The sequence below is a fragment of the Halichoerus grypus genome, chromosome 8, assembly GCF_964656455.1.
Source record: "Halichoerus grypus chromosome 8, mHalGry1.hap1.1, whole genome shotgun sequence".
Lineage (NCBI taxonomy): Eukaryota > Metazoa > Chordata > Mammalia > Carnivora > Phocidae > Halichoerus > Halichoerus grypus.
In genome coordinates, this window is record NC_135719.1 from 38,647,889 (window position 1) to 38,669,256 (window position 21,368).

Genomic DNA, 21,368 nt, shown 5'->3' on the forward strand with positions numbered 1-21,368 from the left:
AAACACGTGGCTAACCCTAAAAGTCATGGATTCTATAATCTGTCCGGGACTATACTCAAAAGGGCTGCTCCATTTCAATTTATGTTTGAGAAAGAACCTTGTCTAAGGAGCACAGACCTTGGAAATAATACAGACTCATCATATCATCATACATTTAAGGGACTACTTTATTTTGGATTCTCTGTTTATTTGCATTATCTGTGTCCCATCTGCCACAGGGTGGGGGGGAGGGGGGAGGGGAAGTCTGGTCACAGAAAGCCTTAGACAGTATGTCAGGAGGCTTGGTTCCAGTGACTTTGAGCAGGTCCTTCTCCTCTTCGGCAATGAGGGGTGTGGGACTAAATGGTCTCTGAAGACCTGTGAACTTGCAGAAATAACAAAATCCTGTGCTGTGAGTCCTCACACACACGAGTGCCTCATGCTGCTGGCACCTGCACAGATACTACACTTAAATATGGTAATAAAAGAGCTTATTTTTTTTTTCTTAAGAATGAATAAAAGAGTCACCATATAAAACATGCTGCCCACGAATTCTCAACTAATAGCTGTTCTGATTTTCTAAAGCAGCTTCTTTAAGAAAAGAGAACTTACAATTACACACACACACAGACACACATAGTACTGCAAAGATTATGTCCATTACAGACCGACAGGCTGCGTGCGTGTGAGGGAGGTGGATAGGTGATGCATTTAATCATGCCGTCAAACACAAATATTCCAAGTGGGCTTTGGGTCATTCCTGTGAGGAGAACTTGGGTCAAACCTTGGGTGGTGAGAGAACAGCAGGGTTAATAAATGCAGAGCGTAGGCTGAGAGATTTTTCTGGGCACATCCCAACAGCAGCCAGAGAGCATGGATGCATTCCATGGGGCATTTATGGGCTCACCAGCACCAGTCTATGACCATTTTATTTAATCATAAAAATATAATAGTAGTCAAATCTTTTTGTAGTTTCAGTTTACTGCTTTCTCGAGTGAAATAAATGGTCTCTCAGATTTCTTTCGCTTTCATCTCGCTGCTCTAAGTACAGTAGGATAAGGTTCCAATTAAGACCCATTAAATGCTCACATTGATTCATGTGAGCCATTTTCCAGTTTCTTTTCCTAACACAATCTCAGTGCACCTCTGAGTTATCTCTGTGGTGTGTTTTCAGTTTAGCAGTTGCTCTTACAAAAGAGAATTATTTGGGTGTGAGGTCTCCCTTCCTCCTACTTCTCCAGCCCAAAGTGGTGAGTGAAGATTCTCCTTCAGTGCCCTCCAGACAAGCATATGTTTGTCACCTGTCAGGTATGTCCAGCTGAACTAGGCATGCCCCTTGGGGGGGGCAGCCGGCAGCTGGCCAGAGCCAGACCGACCCCCCCCAAACCCCCCTAGCAGCTATGCCAGAGCAGTGCATGGAGTGCACTGAGCCCAGAGACATCTACAAGAGGACTGCCTGGTGTTTCTACATCTTTTGGGTCCACAGAAGAACCCTGTAGGCAGGGGACACCCAGAGCTTTCTCCAGCTTCTCACCGGGTGGGGACACATACTCAGCAGAGATGGCCCGTCTAAGGTGATATCAAGTGTCAGGGCTAACTGAGTGAACACTCCACGGCCTCTCCCACTAAGAATAGGGAATCTGGAGGCAGACAATGATCATTTCAATAACATCACCGTTAACATGTGTTCTGGCCCAGGGAATGTGCTCATCATCGTGTGCATGGTCTAATTTACTTCACACAACAACGCCCTGAAGTGTTCTCGGTGGCATCCCTATTTTATAGATGAGGAAACGGGCCTGTGCAGGAACACAGCTAGTAAGCTGGGACCAGAACTTAGGTCGCTAAGCTCCAGAATCCATGTCCCTCTTATCAGGCTACAAAAGCATACTACTGATGCCTTTTTTTTTTTTTTAGAATTTTATTTTTTATTATTTTTTTAAGATTTTATTTGTTTGAGAGAGAGAGAATGAGAGACAGAGAGCATGAGAGGGAGGAGGGTCACAGGGAGAAGCAGGCTTCCCGCTGAGCAGGGAGCCCGATGCAGGGCTTGATCCCAGGATCCTAGGATCCCAGGATCCCAGGATCATGACCTGAGCCGAAGGCAGACGCTTAACCAACTGAGGCCCCCAGGCGCCCCGAAAGCATAGTACTGATGCCTTAAAGCAGAGGCCAGTGCACGTGCTGCCACGACGGGACTCTCACACACCAGGTTCTCTGACACGGCGTGCGGCCCTGACGGCCCAGCAAAGGGACACGTTCCCAAAGGAACTGCATGTGAAGAGATTGGAGAAAAATATTTAAAGATGCCCTTAGGAAGCGTGTTATTAAAATGAATGAACGATATGGTGGTTTGGGAGCCTTTAAGTATAGATTTTCCTGCAGTGTGCTTTCTTAGTGTGGGACACACCTGTCAAAAACTTTTTTTTAAACCAAATCATAAGTCAGAGTAGATTTGCCATGACAATGCCACCAACTTGGTGAGCAAAGACTCCACAGACATCCACTGTCCTAGCCGAGAGTTAAATCTGAGACATGAGTAGTAAGGATGACATTTACTCTTCACAACAACCCTATGAGTTAAGACTTGTCTCTATGCTATAGTTAGGGAAAGTGACACTCAGGATAGCCTGCCCGCCTTTATCATCCAAGTGAGAAGAGGGGCTAGGACATTATCTTAAATCCGCCCCCAAAGCTTTCTCTTACATGCCACTGTTTTCTCTAATACAGTATTTGCCAAATCTTTAAACACAGTAGTTTCCTTTGGATTTCAGAACTACTGGTTCCAGCAAAAACGAAACTAAGAAGCTTCTTTTAGAATAGATTAGAAGACAAATAACCCATAGTGTCCAAGAAATGGCCCCTAAATTTCTAGCTATAAGTCAGGTCAGGAGGTTTGGTCAGTAAAATAGAAGTATTGTATCTTTCAAAATCTGGGACCATTTTAACCTTTTCTGCAGTATTATGCCTAAGGAGAGATGTATCACTGCAACGCCCAATGGTTCATTAAACAAATGTTTGTATGAGGTAATTGTTCTGTGCCAAGCACTGCTGAAGGCACTAGAGGCCAAGACTGCTCTCAAGGTACTTCCACTCTAGTGGGATAGTGTGGGGATGGGGAGACAGACAAAACAATTATATGGCAGGAAGGCAATAGGTATATAAAGAAAAATAAAGTAAGGTAAAGGGGAAACAGTAACCATGGGGCTTATCTACCGTTTTAGATACTGTGGTCAGGGAAGGCCAGATAACATGACATCTGAGAAAAAAATCTGGAAGCCTCTCCAAATCATGCTGATTTCCGAGGGAAAAGTATTCGAGGTAGAAAGCAGCAAGGACAGACGCTTGAGGTGTGTTTGTGAAACAGCGACGAGACCAGCTGCGGCTAGAGTGGAGTATCTGATGCTATACTTAGAAATGAAAATGATTAAATTTATCGACTTATGTTGGTCTGGCCCTGAATTCACACTTTGTCTCAGAATTATGTATCTATCCTCTATGAGAGGAGGAAGGGCTCTTTGGAGCACCCGGCCTAACTCTTTTGACACACGTGAAAGTGAAGCCCAGAGAAGGACAGTGACCTGCCCAGGATCGCTCAGCTGAGCGGCCGTAAAAGGATCGGGCCTCCCTCACCGCTGCACCAGTGCTTGATCCATGGTGATGGGCTTTCCGTGACTCATAGGGTCTTGATAGAATTTCCTATCTCAGGGGAGGGGTCTTCTTTGTGATTATACTTTAATTCCTTATACTCCATCTCGGTGATTTACGAAAAAGGTCCCTCAGTGACTGAAGACCAAGGCAGGCCCAGAAAAATTAGATCTACCACTGGTCAGGAGTTAAACTGATGGGACATTCCTTCTGGCATGATTTTCTTATGCATATTTGATGTCCCAATAGAAGATTTTTAAGGGAGCAAAGGATGACAGGTTTGTGTGCACAGCTGTCCTGACAGTATTCAGCCTGTTCAGAGGGTCTGGGTTCGGGTACTTTGGGAAGAGGGTGCTGACGGTTTATTTCTTGACTTCCCTTGTGTGTCTTCCACAGCTCTGCCTCATCTTGGGATGGAACTCAGAAGGGAATGATTAGCTAAGTGTCACCTTGCAGTTTAATTACACCAGGCTTCAGAATGACCCTACTCATGTGCCTGGTCTCACAGCCATGCTGAAGGGGCTTAGGGGGTTCCCAACTTTTTATAGTCCCACTGAGATGAAGCTATGGCTAGCTTTCAACTTCCAAGTTTTAATGTTAGATTTCAGGACAGTTATTTTACTGGAATGTTCTGGATCTGAATTCCTCAAAAATGAGGAACTGAGAAAACTGGAACAGGAAGGATAGTTTATCTGTAGGATCTTGTTTTTTTCAGATCAGTATGTCAGAATTATGAATTTAGCCCACTGTTGAAGCAGGTGTATTATTTAGTGCTGTGAAGATGGTGTTAACAGGGCAAGGGGATAGCAACAGCTCCTTTCTCGAGCATTCACTATGGGTCAGGCCCTATACTGTCTCACCTAATTTGCACAAGCTGGAAAGTAGTGGTGACATCTCCATTTTACAGATGAGAAAACCGAGGCTCAGTGGTCCGTAACTTGCCCAAAGTCATCATCGTGCTAGCATAGAGCAGAATAGGGATTTCCAAGCCAGCTGACTTCAGAACCCGATGCTCTTATCCTCTAGGACATCTGACTTTTAGAACCACTGGAGATCGAGTTCAAAACCTCAGCTGCAGACTGATCCATGATGTGAATCCATTCAGGTACCACCCTAACTACTGCTGCATCGACCACAAGCAGGAGATCTGTGCAAATGACAAGTGTTATAAATTAGGAGGTAATCCCATACACAGGGGGAAGAATGTTCCTTTCTCAGTTGCACAGTACAAGTACCCGCAGCCAAGGTCAGTGACGAGTGGTGCAAGTGTCCATCCGAGGGCTCAGCGGGGGCTGCCATTTGCTCTAGCTGCTCCCCTGGAAGACAGCCAGGCGTTCCTTACAAGCTCTCAGGGGCTTTACCTGGTGTGAGCATGTGGTGCTTCAAATTCCCCTTGTGTTGGAAAATTCATCCAAAGAGATGAGGGGAGTAAAAGGGACCTTTTATCTGGCTTCTGTGAAATTGGTGACTTTTAGTATCATCAGCCCAAAGTGCTAACTGGCAAATTTCTCCATTCTAATACTTGCCAGGTCACTCACTAGAAGTGTTAAATGTTTAGATAGGCAGAAGTTATATATAGTTAGGAAAGTTACTGTTCTCTTTTTTGGGGAAAAAAAATCCCACATTTTTCTTTGGTACTATAATAAAGAGAGTAACTCCGAAATGGTTATAGTGTTGAAATTGTTAAGCTTTCCTTAAGACATGATACATTTTCATTTTATGAAAGGAACTGTATCTGTCACACAAAGAAAGAAGATACAGAAGGTTGAATGCTTGTGTGACAGCTAAAGAACGAGCTGCCGACACCGGGAGAACAGGAAGGCCTCAAACACTGGCGTTTCTGCCCTGAGCCCATCACAGCGGACTCCATCCATGGACTCGCATGGGGCCGGGGGAGTTTACCAAATGGGCGTGACCTAGGACCACCTGCCTTTGAGAAAAACAAAGACTGAAGTTAAGAATGTTTGAAGAAGAATTAGGCCCCTTCTGAAAGTTCTAAAAGCTGAAATGGGGCTCTGGAAAACTGCCACTCTTAAAACATCACTCTGCTTCCCTCACCCGCAGATGATGTACAACTAGGAAAGTGCCCTGTTTTTGTTTGCAGGGAAACCTCTGAGGTGAGCACAACAGATACATTTCAGATATGTTTAGTCAATTAATGTTTAGGTTTTCTTACTAAGTCATCAAATTACAAAAGACCTGGGAAATGCATGTCACCCAGCTCAGGCAGAATCTAGTTTCAAAGGCTCCACTGTCCAGCTTACCCGCCTGTTCTGGTCTCCCCAGGAGCGGTCGGGCTTCTGCTACAGTGCAGATGGCTGCTCAGTCTGCAAGGGCTTCTCTCCGGAGAAGCTGGATGGGGGGGGGGCCACAGGGACCCTTCCTTTCACCTGCCGAAAGAGACTCCGGCGCTGAGAGCTGGGATCTATGGGGTCTTTCCAAATGAAAAAGTCACTAACTAAAATGAATATGCAAAGGTGCTTATTCCCAATACGGTAATATGCAGGCAGTCAAATAATCTGTCATTCGAGTTAATTTAATTATCAGACCACATTTAATTATTCAATATAAAATGTAAATAAAGTGAAGGGCTGACAGCACATACTAATTATGTTCATTATAATAATTAAATGGGAAGGAATTTAGAAAGAGTCATGAAATTGCCATAAAATACAAGGAAGTTTTTGATTAAAAAACCAACATTTTAATTAGAAACTACAGCACGATAGGAAACAGATGATTGGTTCCATCAAGAATGGGGTATTATATTTATTCTCCAGGTTTCTCTTCTGAAGTCATCTTTGGTATCAGGGGGGGCTCAGTCTTTCCAGCTAATAGACTAAATGGTGGCAAATAAAAAGTGCCAATCCTTTATGCAAAGCAGTTGCCTAATAAAACAGCCTTAGGCTGTTCAAAATCTCCTGTCTTACAAAGACACAAGCTGTTTCCCCAGGAGGAAATAAAGGATCCACTGCGGACAAACAGGCCCTGCAAATTAACATGACTTCTGACTAATGATACAGAAGCATTAAATGAATTGAGCATCATAATTTCTCCTCTGAAATTCCTCTGATTTAGAGAACATGGCATCAGGTTAAATACATTCGCTTCCTAACAACAGAAGAGAGCTGGAAAGGGCAGGAACTGGACTGCCGGTTGTGAGGTGGGGGCTCGCGAGCTCTTACTCCGCAACCCCTTTCCTTCCCCGAGCCTCGGTTACTCCCCCTGTAATCTGAGGCAGAGGGACTAGAGATTTCAGAGGACTTCCACGGGAAGACTCCATGAATCTGTGGCCAGAGCTGGGACGAGAGCTTCAAGCTATATTTACCACATCCCCTCAGCAAACACTCAGCAAATTACTGGGTTTGGGGGGATCAGAAAGGGAATTTAATAAAACAAGTTTTTAGAATGAAATAGACAATCAGCTTTTTAGTTACAGAAAACTCCCCAATTCTACTGGGATATGAGCAGTTATCATTTTAGTAAGCTGAGGCTATTTCCCCCTACGCAGCCCGTGCCAGGCAGCCGGATGGCATGAGCACAACCCTTTGATGCAGCTAAAACAACTGTAGCTAGAGACGGCTCCACAGAGCAAGGCACCTGACGTCGCACCTGTAAGTCCCTGCTCATCAGTGTCTGTCACTGGAGCTCCTCTATTAATATGGGGGGGTGGTCAAGGTATTTTCAGCTTTTAAGGATGAGCTATCATGGGGCACCTGGGTGGCTTAGTCATTAAGCGTCTGCCTTCAGCTCAGGTCATGATCCTGGGGTCCTGGGATCGAGCCCCGCATCGGGCTCCCTGCTCCGCGGGAAGCCTGCTCCTCCCTCTGCCACTCCCCCTGCTTGTGTTCCCTCTCTCGCTGTCTCTCTCTCTCTGTCAAATAAATGAATAAAAAAATCTTAAAAAAAAAAAAAAAAAAGGATGAGCTTAACGACTGAGCCACCCAGCCACCCCTATATACCACATCTTCTTTATCCATTCATCTGTCGATGGAGATCTTGGCTCTTTCCATAGTTTGGCTATTGTGGACATTGCTGCTATAAACATTGGGGTGCACGTACCCCTTCAGATCCCTACATTTGTATTTTGGGGGTAAATACCCAGTAGTGCAAATGCTGGGTTGTAGGGTAGCTCTATTTTCAACTTTTTGAGGAACCTCCACACTGTTTTCCAGAGTGGCTGCACCAGCTTGCATTCCCACCAACAGTGTAGGAGGGTTCCCCTTTCTCTGCATCCTCACCAACATCTGTCATTTCCTGACGTTAATTTTAGCCATTCTGACTGGTGTGAGGTGGTATCTCATTGAGGTTTTGATTTGGATTTCCCTGATGCCGAGGGATGTTGAGCACTTTTTCATACACATATGATTTTCCTAAGCAACATGAAATGAAATGAAAAGTACACTGAGTTGGACTCTGCAAGACCTGGGTTCTAGTCCTGGTCTTTTAGTGATTCTTCATGTCATGTCCAGGGACTTATTTCACCTCTTCAAATTCTGGTTCCTCACTTTGTTTGTGAGGCAGAAATACCCCCTGTACTTATAGCCTCACTGAAGTGCTGATGAGGTCCAAAAGACAAAACAGATGGGAAGAACAGCACCAAGAATTCTACAAATACCAGGGGTTATGCTTAGAAACAGCATCTCCATAGGCGCAGTGTCTCAGTGTTTGACAATTACTACAATTTCTGATTTCTCCTCTACTTTTTATCATATTCTTTCTTCTCGTAGATTGTTGCATTTCATCAACTACTGCCTGGGGCTGAAGTGACTTCTCTGATCTTGTCTCTAATCAGAAGTAGATGTCCAGGTTAGTCTCCAATCTTTCTGGAAGGCAGGTGTCAAAATAGGGGATCTGGCTTTTTTCCCTTTTCTAATTTTTTCCTCATAGCAAGCTCACCTCTCGACAGTTATCTCCACATCCCTGCTGCATCTTCTTCCCCAGCGGACTAGCCACAGTGCCCCTGTCTCCTGCCTGTGCCGCCCGTTACTCTCTCTGCCTGCTTCCTCTTGTCCTGTGTGCCCAGTCACTGCTCTCTCACCTGGTCCCAGTCACTGCTGCCACGCCATCTCCAAATGCCAGTTCTCTTGACCTCATTTCCCATTCATTCTGGTGAGCCCACAGAAACTTAGGAGGTATGCTTGATCTACAGGAGAGGATCACTCTGTGATCTAGCAGCGGCAGAAAAACTCCTTTAAATCCCACACAATTCTGAGTTCAGTAAATTCATCACAAAAGAGTTGGCTTCAGCAAAAAGTTTTAAGCCATCCCCAAACATGGATGTGCTGAAGGAGCTGAACTCTTGCTGAGGAGCTGTAACACTGCAAAACACTATCACACCCACAAATTACTCACCCCTTTACAAGTGCCGTAGAGAGCATCATGATACATGATGAACAACTTAAGTATAAAACAGGAAATTGTTTGGTAAACCATGGGCTGTCTATACAAGATAAAGCCATGCAGCCAATAAAAATGATATTCACAACAGCGTGCGTCAACTATACTTCAACAGAGAAAGACACTCACAAAGAAAGATTGACACACAGATGGCGCCTGACTTATGATGGTTCAACTTATGATTTTTCAACCTTATGAAAGCAACACATATTCAGTAGAAACTATACTTTGAATTTTTATCTTTCCCCAGGCTAGCGATATGATACTTTCTGGAGATGCTGGGTGGTGGCAGCTCCCAGCCAGCAACCCCCCAAACTCCCCCCCGCCACAGCCTCCCTTCAGCCGCGCGATCATGACGGTAAACAAGTGATAGACTTAACAACCATTCTGTACTCAGAAACTATTCTGTTTTTCACTTTCACTACAGTAGTCAATGAACTAAATGAGATATTCAACACTTTACTATAAAATAGGCTTTGTGTTAGATGATTTTACCCAACTGTAGGTTACCGTAAGTGTTCTGAGCATGCTGAAGGTAGGTGAGTTGTATCAAGTGCACTTTCCACTTAAGATATTTTCAACTTATGATGGGTTGATTGGGACATAACCCCAGTGTAAGTAGAGGAAGACCCGTCATGTTAAGGGTATAAACTAGGACATAAGTGTATGCACACTACGATCTCAGCTATGTAAAATACTCATAGTGGGGTGGCGGGTGGTGTGTGAAATGGGTGAAGGTGCTCCTAAGGCACAAACTTCCAGTTAAAAGATAAATAAGTTCTGGGGATGTAATGTACAGCATGATGACTAGCACTGTATCATACATTTGAATATTGCTAAGACAGTAGATCTTAAAAGTTCTCACCACAAGAAAAAAATCTGTAACTTTGTGAAGTGATGGATGTTAACTAAACTTACTATGGTAATAATTTTGTATAATATGCATGTATCAAATTATCAGTTTGCACCCTAAAATGAATACAATGTTATATGTCAATTATATCTCAATAAAACTGGAAAAAATATTCATAGAAAAGGGACTGCAAGGGAACTTGCCAACATGGTAACAGTGGCTATCTCAGATGGTGACATCAGGAGTAACTGTGATTCCGTCTTCTCTGCACTTGCCTGTCTTTTGGCAAGGATGAGTAAGGAATACGTTTGTAATGAGAAAAAGAAAAACAAACTTCTAAAGGAAAATAAAATGCAAATTTAGTAGGTTGAATGAATATACATGGAGAAAAGAAAATCACACAGGAGATTTCCCTCAGCTTTCCTTCCCTGAGCAGCTTGTAAGAGACTCATGAACCTGCTGGGCCTGGTGCACGGAAAGGACAAAGCACCAGTACCTGGGGGTGCTAGCAAGGGGAGAGCACTGCCAGAATGCTCCCAGGGCATGTGTGGGGGGTGGGGGGGGCGGTGGTGAAAAAGATCTACCCTCCTGGCAACAGTGTCTGAAAAAGGGGAACTTTTCCATTTATGACGCTTATTCTGGTAAGGGTCCACATTTTCTATATTTTAATCATGGAAATCTTTCTAGAATGGACTGCATGTTCCTCAACCTTCTTAAAAGGGAATTCAGAGAACATATATTTTGCCTCCATGCTCATTCAGAGTTAGCACTGAGGACATTAAGAATCTTCTTGGAAATAAAATACAGGGTTTAGTGTCCCTTTGAACCCAGATGACTGCTATTTCTGAGTTTGGGGACCTGCCTTATTTTCTTCTTTCCTCTTTCTCCTTATTAGATAGACAGTTTCAGCTCGTAGTGTGCAGCTTCTCACCTTGTACTTGGTTCTGTCACTATAACCAACTCCTGTCCTTCTCCTGCCCTAGTCTAGTTTGCTGTAGGCTAAACAGACCTAATAAGTACGCTTGTTAGAGATTTGCCTAAAATAAAACTTATTAATTTGGAGTGAGGGTTAAGGGTTGTCTAGAAGCCTTTTTCTCGGCTATAATCCATACAGTTAAGGTTGCAGAAGGCTTTGGATAAATGAGGCTGTCAGGATCTACTATCTGATATGTTAGTTATGCCATTACTCTGGTTTTAAAAATAAAAAGAAATAAAGTGCTCATTATTATTAATTTTTTTTTTTTTTTTTTTACAAAATCGGTAACACAAGTCTTCCCAACTTCTTAAAGCAGCAGAACCCTATTAACAAATAGAACTCTTGCTTGGAAACCACATCATCCAAACAGTTAAAAGCAAAACTACTCTGGGTGACTCAAGGGGGAGAAGCCCAAGTCCCACCTTCTCAGGCCCCCCTCCAACACCACCTGGCAGCCCCTAAGCACCCCTAAGTGACCCAAGCTGAAAGATGCAATCTACTTGATCAAAACAAAACAAATATATGGATAGAACATCAGAACCTATGTGGTAAAGGTGTGATGCTTCTGTGTAGTGAATGTTTTATTACAAATATTTTATTTTTATAGCTCTAAGAGGAGGCCTTGGTGCTAATCTAGTGCTGATCACATCTCTTTGGATAGAATAAGTCAGAGACCTGTCCCTGGAGCCTGGTTAAAGTGCCTCACACAGGACAGATGGGTTCCAGCACGGGAGCCTGCCTTTTCTCACTCCAATACCTCACACTCTCAGGGTTGGGGGAGCAGTCTAAGGAAGTGTCCGGGGCCTCTTACCTGGTTATCTGGGTGGTTGACAGTGAAGTAGCCCACACAGACGATGACCTCATGAAGGAGGCTTTCACAGGAGACTTGGCTGCAGTGGCCCAGTAGAGAGCTGGCGATATGCCGGAATGCAAGGGACAAGCCCTCTGCCCCTACAATAGACTGACGAAGACAAGGAGCAGTTAGAACTCCTCAGCCCGGGGAGAGGCAGGGCTGCAAATCACAAAGCAAGACTGGACCCTGCGCACTTTCTGCTATGGTGTAGGAAAAGCACAGGAAATTTCTTTCTTTTTTTTTTTTTTTTTAAAGATTTTATTTATTTATTTGACAGAGAGACACACAGCGAGAGAGGGAATACAAGCAGGGGGAGTGGGAGAGGGAGAAGCAGGCTTCCCGCTGAGCAGGGAGCCCGACGTGGGGCTTGATCCCAGGACCCTGGGATCATGACCTGAGCCGAAGGCAGACGCTTAACGACTGAGCCACCCAGGCGGCCCAGCACAGGAAATTTCTAGAGCACTATGTTTAATAGTTCAGTTTGGGGATTCCTGCTCTAATAAATGATCATAATAAATGCAACATTTAACCTGAAAAGAGACATGGAGAAATACTCATGTGGATCAAGACACTATCCACCTAAAGCATGGTTATTTATTCCATTTGTAGTAGTTTTTCCTCATTGTACAAACAGTCTCACTGTAGAAAATGTGGAAAAATATAAATATTCTCCTGTGAATCTACCATTTAGCTAACTTCTAATACTTTTATTTTTTCCTGAAGCAGAAAACATTTTCTTGAACACAGGGATAAAACACAATTCTAATTATTTACTGATGTTCAAATAGGAAAGCAACATAAAAAACAACTGGTTATTATTCAAACAGCTCTAGAAACCCAACGTTCCCAAAAGAATGTTAAAAAACCAACACCCTGCCTCCCCCCAATAAAAACAAACCACAAAGCCCCCTCAACTGTGAGGCTTCTGGGATCCTTTCTCCAGACAGGCACAGAGCTGTTGCTGGTGGGCGACGCAGGAGGAGAGCCTGACTCTGTCTGTGAAGCCTGAAGCTTCTATTTAATAAACATGTCAAACAGACAGAGCGACAGGAGGGCAAAGGGGAGAGGCAAAGCCCACAGAATACACTCGCAGCCGACACTGGAATGAAGCACCCCTGCCGGCCTGTGGGAAAAGGCAGCGTTTTAAACTCATCTCTTGATTCGAGGTCTTGGTGGGCTTGAACCAGGTCAGATATGTTGCGGCTTGGAAGTTGCAATGAATTCACTTTGCCTAACAGTGGTGAAACACAGCCCTGTTAGTGAGTATTGCTGAAATAAAATTACCACTAAATTTTAAGAGTGCCTTCTGTCTCAGTTTCATTGCCCTGAGACAAAATGTTTTTCAAGCCCCAAAGAGGCCTCATGAGAGCTTTGTTCCTTTAAATCGGGCAGTGACACCTTCTCAGCTCGGCCCTTATTTAATTAGTTGTGTCCAGCAGGCTGTGACCCAGTGCCCTCTGTTTAACCTTCACTGATAAGAGCAGGTCAAGGGGCATGTAAGTTTGAATATAAAAATTAAACCAATTTTTCAAGGAAACTATATTTCCTTTTTAGCCAGAATTAATTGCCAAGTCAGTACATTGATTTGTTTCTTGAGACCACCTTCAATTGTAAAATCTGTCAAAGTGTATGCGATATACAATATGCGGGATCTCAAGGCCATCTGTGCCATGTGAATTCACAGTGAAATCAGACTCTTTGCTGAAGGGGGAAAAATATTTTGACAGCCTTATTAGTATACAATGAAATGGAACAAGCTAAGAAAATATTCTAATGGCTAACCTTTTGTTACTACTACATGATAGGTTCTCACGTGAAACGAGCACACGGGTTTATGGCTTTGCAGAAGTGTGGAGGGGCGCTGGGGAGGCAGCATTTGAAAGTCAACTTTCTGAATCAACATCTGCAAAAACAGTTTGGGCAAATTCTGCATCCACATTTCTTGAGGGCCTACTATATGCTAGCTAGCACAGTGCTTCTACATAATCTCATTTAACCCTCACACTTGTGAGGTAGGTGTTTTTAGTCTGTTTTACAGATGAGAAACTGAGTTCAAATGACTTGCCTAAGGTCATAAAACTTGGTACTATAATGGCCCAAAGTCACATCAATCTGACTCCAGATCCAAAGGTTTGATGAGGATGCCTATTACAGCTCTGCATTCTTGTGATTCCTTGGTCCTCAAATGGTCAACATGTCTTACATCGTCTTATTTAACTCTTTAGCAGGTCAGACCATTTATCTCATTTCGATTTTATTCTTCAGTTCCTTTGATCCTCTCAGGCAATTCATAAATTGTCTCCCAGATTTTTCTGAGGTCAGACCCACGCTGTACCTAAAATCTCTTTTCCTGTCCTTTATAAACGTAGTTCCTAAAATATCACTTTTTTTTTTTAAGATTATTTATTTATTTATTTGACAGAGAGAGACACAGCGAGAGAGGGAACACAAGCAGGGAGCCCGATGCGGGGCTCGATCCCAGGACGCTGGGATCATGACCTGAGCCGAAGGCAGACGCTTAACGACTGAGCCACCCAGGCGCCCCTAAAATCTCACTCATGCAAGTGGTCTTGATGAACTAGAACATGAGTTTCTCTGACCATATTTATCATAATAGTACTTTTCTCCCAAACTCACCCATTGCTTTATATGCAAATACTGTATATCTGTATTGTATTTACTTGAGCATTACATGCTTGATCAGATGTCCATCTACATCAATGTGGACGTTTTATTTTACATCTTACGTTTTACATCTTACGTTTTATTCTACATCTGTGTGGACATTTTATTTTAGCTTGCTAAACAGAGTGCTGTGGTTCAAAAAAATGCCTATAAATCTTTGATAGTGGGGCCTCTTCCTTCTCCCCCTGAAGCTGGAAGGCTTATGACTGATTTAACCAAGAGTATGGTTGATATGTAGCTATACGACTTGTAAAGCAAGGTCATAAAAAGCCATGCAGTTTCTGTTTCTTTTGGAACATTTGTTTTCTGGAAGCTTCCTCTCAGGACACTCACTCAGAACCTAGACACCATGTTTTAAGCCCAAGTCACACAGAAAAGCCATATGTAGAGTCTTTGGCCAATAGTCCTTGGTGAACCTAGTCTTTAAGTCATCACAGGCATCAAACAGGAGAGTGAAGGAGCCTCCAATAATTTTAGCTCCCAGCTATCTGTGTCAACCTGCCCCTCCATTCCCCGACTTGTTGTTGGAGGCTCTCAGCTGAAGGCCTACATCATGGAGCAGTGACAAGCCACCCCTGTCTGAATTCTTGGCCCATAGAATCTGTGATCATAATAAAGTGGTTATTATCTAGTAAGGTTTTTTTTTTTAATGTATAAAAGTAACTGGAACAGTAAGATAGTCGTTGGTAGATGTATTAGAGTACCCGATGCTAGAAATTCTGGGCATTTGGGTGCCCACATGTGCTGATGAGGAGTAAGAAAAAATGTGCTGGACCTTGAATATCGAAAGGATGGCAGCCAGGAGGAAGGTTCCTGCAGGCTTTCCTGGCCCATGCACTAGTTAAGGGGAAAAGAGTACCTGAGAATAATGTCTGGGGAGAGAATGAGAAACAATTATGGCCAAATGGACTAAGATAAGAGAAAACAGGAGAGTCAGAACAGAGATTAAAAAAGAAGAAAAAAAACAGGAAAGAAAGTTAAGAGAAATACAGAGCTGCATGAAGGACAGAGAGGAAAGAAGCAAATGTACTGGAGAACTGTTAGGAACCAGCCAAGAAAGACATTCTACTTGGGAGGCAGGGCATTTGATTCTAAGAATGGCTTGAACACTCTTGAGTCACCCTGGTGTTTTCCCTGCTGTTTTTGACAAAAGTGGCTCAAGGAGGGAATACATTTCAGGCTGGACATAGCAAGGAGCTAGAGAGGAGAAATCTCGGTTTTTATGTTAATTCGCCATGAAGGGCTCCAGAAATAAGCTTATGATTTTTCTAACATTATTGGCCATTGTGCCTAAAGGCCACTAGGGGAGCAGGGCTGGTTGCGGTTCAGTGGTGCTCCTTTTGAGTGAGACTGAACAGGCTGTGACCTCACAGGAATGGTGTGGGGCGCGCATGGGTCTGGGCTCCTTGACACTCAACAGTGACTGATGGAATGGCTGACTTAATACAGGTGCTTTTGTTTATGATGTGGAGCACCCTGCAGCAGTATGAATCCTGGTCAGAAGACCTATAACACCAGAAGCTAAGAGACAGTTTTAGATATTTTCTTTTCATAATCCCTGGTGACAAAGGAAATCACTTTACTTGGACTAGCTGATGGGTAGACTGCTAGTCTCCATGTTCTGAAGACAAAAACTTAGTGTCTCCTGATTTCCAAGCTGTTTCCACACTGAACACGATGGGCTTGGTTCTTCATAAAACACAGGTGTTATGTTCAACCCAGAGGCATGAGCCACTGGCATTCTCTGGAGCAGACATCTCCTGTTTGAGATGCACGTGCCTGTAGATGCTCAGGACTTTACAGATTATGTAGTTATCGCCTAAGGCCAGTTCAAGTGCTTTGGAAACTGAAATGCATTAACCCTAAAGAGACTTCTGTTCTTGTGATGGATAAACTAACTCTACAAAGTTGAAAGATATCGAATCCAATGATACAACTTACTCATTACTTTCCTGTTGTGAACGGAATGACAGGAAGACAAGAATTCCACATTTGTCATCAGCTACAAAACAAGCGTTTCTTCTATCTGGGAATGGCCAAAGCCCACCATTTTCATACATTTGTATCTCTATAACCTTTTTCCCTCTGAGCAAAGCAATTCATCTAAATTATGGGTTCATCATCTGCCAAGTTTGTTCCTTTTTTAATGAAATTGCTTGACAGTTAATAAACTGAAAGAGAAGTCTACTCCTTGGGGCTTGCTCTGTTCCAAAGGTTCAGTGTTTTTGAAAATTAAATTTCCTATATGAAAAAAATCTATTTCTAAGCTGACAGTCTGGTGTTATAGCATAAAGCAATTCTTCTTTCTTCAGCTATAAAAATTGAATTTATAGGGGTGTGCACATATAACTACACATGCACTTTACACTGGACACAAATCAGTTAAATCATCCACAGAAAGTCCTATCAACAAAACAATTTATCTAATTTTGGTTCTGTTTGTGTAAGAAACCAGGACTTTCCTTAATATTTAAAAGCTGATGGGATAATAATGCCTTTTCTATAAAGAAATTGAGACAAGATTTAGTAGTAGCAGAGTGGCACAGATTTTGGGGTCAGAAAATCATTGGTACCAGTCCTGGCAAAGCCACGTGTAACCTTGGGGAAATTACTTAACTGTCAGGATTTCCATCTGTAGAATGGGTATAATATTTTGCAGGACTATCATGAGAATAAATGAGAACGCATATGTAGAGCACCTAATACGGTTCCCAGAAGATAGCAGCTTCCTAAATGGTATGTATTGTGATTTCCTGTACTGTAGTTTATTCCTTATGTCCTAATCCAGGAGAAGAACCTCACACCATTGTCTATACTAAAATATGAACTCTTGGTTGGTTAGCACCAACAGTGACCAATGCTTGGTACCTGGAAAGCCGGCAGGTCCAGAGCGGCAAAACTGTTGAAGAGCTGTAAACTCTGAATGGCCACTTGGACCGTGTTCTGAGTGTAACTCTCCTTGGGATTGGCAGGGCTGGGGTCCGAGATGGTGCCGTGGAAGAGGACACAGTAGAGCATGTGCAGAACTCCAGCCAGGTCTGTGGCCTGCAGAGCAGCGGTCAGTCCTGTGGGATCCTGGCGATTATTGTCAAATATACTGTATGACCTGACAAAGAAACATTCAGCTCTTTAAAAGAAGTCTACTCAAGAATGTGAGCATTTTTATAAGTCAAATGGAACAAGACAAGCAGACCGTTAAAAGCAAACCATCTGAGTTGCAGAGTAAGGTAACCAGAAACCTCGGGGAGCGCACGCAGCTGGGAGCGCGATGGCCGGGCCTGCCTTCCCCTGGGAGACCAGGCTGCTGTAGCAGTGGGCAGCTGAGCACTCCGCAGCCAGCGCTGAGGCCCGCCCCCCCCCCCCCCCCCGCCCGTGCTTTGTAGCCTAGGTAGGCTTGCTTCGTTTAGCTTCTAGGTCTGGGCAAACCGGACAGAGTCCATGAGAGCTACTGGAACTCCGAAATACCATAGTTTCCTTTTGGAATATTCTCAGGGGAGGCAGCTACCAGGAAAGCGTGAGGCCTCAAAAACTCAGCAGCGTGTTGGTATCCTGTGGTAGGGAGACGCTTCACCTGCTCTTGAAAGCACAGTTCCATCATCAAGGAATACTGGCAGGATGGGTTGTAGGGGCCAGACTCCCAAGAACAAGCAAGTGCTAGACTAGCTTTATACAAACCACCATGAAAGTCAGCTTAGTAACTGTGGCAGGCAGGGCTATGGGTGAACAAGAAGCAACAGCAGTGACAAATGAGTTCCTAAAATCAATAGCAGAGCCAGCAAGGGTTTGCTAAATCCATCTCACTCCTGAACTCGGGTCTGCATGAAGCATCTAGTGACCAGGAGCCTGCAGTCTTAGTAAATGTGGCTGCCAAGCATTCGTCCATCCTTTCTTCCCCTAGAAACTGCACCCAGATTTCTCTCTGAGGAACGATCTCTCTCTCTCTCTCTCGTAACCAACGTGCTCCAGGTGGGGCCCCTCACCCTTCACTCTGACTCCAGGGCCTAAGGTACTAAAAGGCACACTTTATTTCTCTGGCGGTCCAGAACGGTTCAGGGATGGCACCTGTCACAGTCAGAGCTCACAGAACCGACGGAGATCCCTTTGCTGAAGTGCTTGGAAAGAAGCCCTCACTTTCTCTCCCCTGGGTTAGAATCTGAGAAGATGTAAAAGGTTTGCAGCTGCTACACAAGGTTTGTTCTACACAAATCCTCAGGTCTCCACGCCCTTCCTCGCGGGTCAGTTGTCTCCTTTCATGGACACATTCTTTTTTCCTCTGGAAGAGAAGTTACAAGTCCCTGCTCAGTGTCTTCCTTTATGATAGATACTCTTCCCTATTTTTAACATGAATACAGGTCCTCACCGTGCCCACCCCCACAGCTTTTTTTGTTGTTGTTCCTTTCAGATGGAACCTGGAATGTGAGAGGGGCATTAAAGATCTACGCTAATCTCATCCACTTGCCCAGAAACACTCGGGAGATGGCACTAATAAGAATTCAGAAGTGCTGGCTGGCAAGTTTCTGGTCTCTTGTCTAGTTTTCTAATTCGCTACTAGTTTCATCAAAGTAGACCTTTATTCATAACCATGGTAAGCATTTATTTCTTGAATGTGGACTATTTCGGATACTGCTAAGGATGTGAGATGACATCATACACCTTATTCTCTTCTCAAGAAAGCAGCTCTCGGGAAACACTGTCATCTCATTGCCCTCTAACAGGGTCTGCTAAGTCCGTTCACATCTTTTACCTCATCTCACTCTTAGTTTTTCACAGTTGGGAGGGAAGGTGTTGCTCCCCCTCGATGCACCCACCAAGATTAGTTGAGACGCTCTAGGTCATACACATTTATCAGTGGCAAAGGCAAGGGAACCACAAGGACTTTCAACTCTTTAAGGGCAGTACTTTGTCTGAGGACCAAAACATCCAGGGTAACCAGGAGGTGACTTCTTTTCTTTCCATCCCTTCTCTTAAGTCAAATCTCGGGGTTAACGGAACACTGTTAAAGTACAGGGAGACTGTAATGTGATCCTGTATCATCACGGAGAGATATTTTTTATCTTATGGGACAAATCAAGAAATGACATTTATTTGCTTACAGGAACATCTGAACCTTTACACAAACTCTGTTAGCTAATGTCAGTTGGCCCTTCCTTCTTTCCTTTCTTCCACTGTAGCCCTAAGAGCTTGGGGTCAGACCCTGACTAGAGACATGAGTAGAGATTAATGTGTCTGACTTTATTATAAAGGTTCCCAAAAGGGGTCTGTGTTTGCTTAACCCTGACTGCCTTTTATTTTTTTTTGAAGCCTTAGATATTTATTTATTATTATTATTTTAAATTAACATACAATGTATTTGTTTCAGGGGTACAGGTCTGTGATTCATCAGTCTTAAATAATTCACAGCACTCACCATAGCACATATCCTCCCCAATGTCCATCACCCAGCTGCCCCATCCCTCCCACCCCCCTCCACTCCAGCAAACCTCAGTTTGTTTCCTGAGATTAAGAGTCTCTTATGGTTTGTTTCCCCTCTCTGGTTTCATCTTATTTCATTTTTCCCGCCCTTCCCCTGTGATCCTCTGTCTTGTTTCTCAAATTACACATATCAGTGAGATCATATGATAATCGTCTTTCTCTGATTGACTTATTTCGCTTAGCATAATACCCTCTAGTTCCATCCACATCATTGCACATGGCAAGCTTTTGTTCTTTTGATGGCTGCGTAATATTCCATTGTGTGTGTGTGTATATGTGTGTATATGTACACATATATACATGTATATATGTGTATATATATATACACACACACCACATCTTCTTTATCCATTCATCTGTTGATGGACATCTGGGCTCTTTCCAAAGTTTGGCTATTGTGGATATTGCTGCTATAAACATTGGGGTGCAGGTGCCCCTCTGGATTACTACATTTGTATCTTTGGGGTAAATATCCAGTAGTGCAATTGCTGGGTCGTAGGGTAGCTCTATTTTCAACTTCTTGAGGAACCTCCATACTGTTTTCCAGAGTGGCTGCACCACTTTGCATTCCCACCAACAGTGTAGGAGGGTTCCCCTTTCTCCACATCCTCACCAACATCTGTTGTTTCCTGACTTGTTAATTTTAGCCATTCTGACTGGTGTGAGGTGGTATTTCATTGAGGTTTTAATTTGGATTTCCCTGATGCCGAGCGATGTTCAGCAGTTTTTCATGTGTCTGTTGGCCATATGGATGTCTTCTTTGCAGAAATGTCTGTTCATATCTTCTGCCCATTTCTTGATTGGATTATTTGTTCTGTGGGTGTTGAGTTTGAGTTCTTTATAGATCTTGGATACTAGCCCTTTATCTGAAATGTCATTTGCAAATATCTTCTCCCATTCTGTCTGTTGTCTTTTGGTTTTGTTGACTGTTTCCTTTGCTGTACAAAAGCTTTTTATCTTGATGAGATCCCAATAGTTCATTTTTGCCCTTGCTTCCCTTGCCTCTGGCGATGTTTCTAGGAAGAAGTTGCTGTGGCTGAGGTCGAAGAGGTTGCTGCCTGTGTTCTCCTCAAGGATTTTGATGGATTCCTGTCTCACATTTAGGTCTTTCATCCATTTTGAGTATTTTTGTGTGTGGTGTAAGGAAATGGTCCAGTTTCATTCTTCTGCACGTGGCTGTCCAATTTTCCCAACACCGTTTGTTGAAGAGGCTGTCTTTTTCCCATTGGACATTCTTTCCTGCTTTAACACTGACTGCCTTTTAGAACCAATGGCAAGTCAGAAGGCATTTCTACCTAAAGTTAATTTCCAATAGCCTTTTGGACATTTGGGATGAGTGACATCATTGCTGACAACAGTTTTATTGCTCTGTGATTCAGAATGGTGACCTTACCCTTATTGCCTGTGTTATTTTTAAACTGATTATCAGCATATTCAAATACAGGTAGTCAGAAATATAACTTTATCATTTAAAGCAATTTGTCATACTTAATCTTTCTAAA

General features: G+C 43.4%; 1 protein-coding gene across 6 annotated transcripts in view; it reads right to left on the reverse strand.

Annotated features, from left to right (window-relative positions):
- SCAPER (S-phase cyclin A associated protein in the ER) overlaps positions 1-21,368 on the reverse strand; it is a 529,442-nt gene that overhangs the window by 18,428 nt on the left and 489,646 nt on the right. For all 6 annotated transcript variants that reach the window (XM_078079039.1, XM_078079040.1, XM_078079036.1 and 3 more), the window contains 2 exons: positions 17,263-17,500; positions 11,668-11,817 (listed from right to left, as the gene is read on the reverse strand). In XM_078079039.1, the coding sequence (XP_077935165.1) occupies positions 11,668-11,817; positions 17,263-17,500 (388 nt within the window). The remainder of the gene's footprint in view (positions 1-11,667; positions 11,818-17,262; positions 17,501-21,368) is intronic.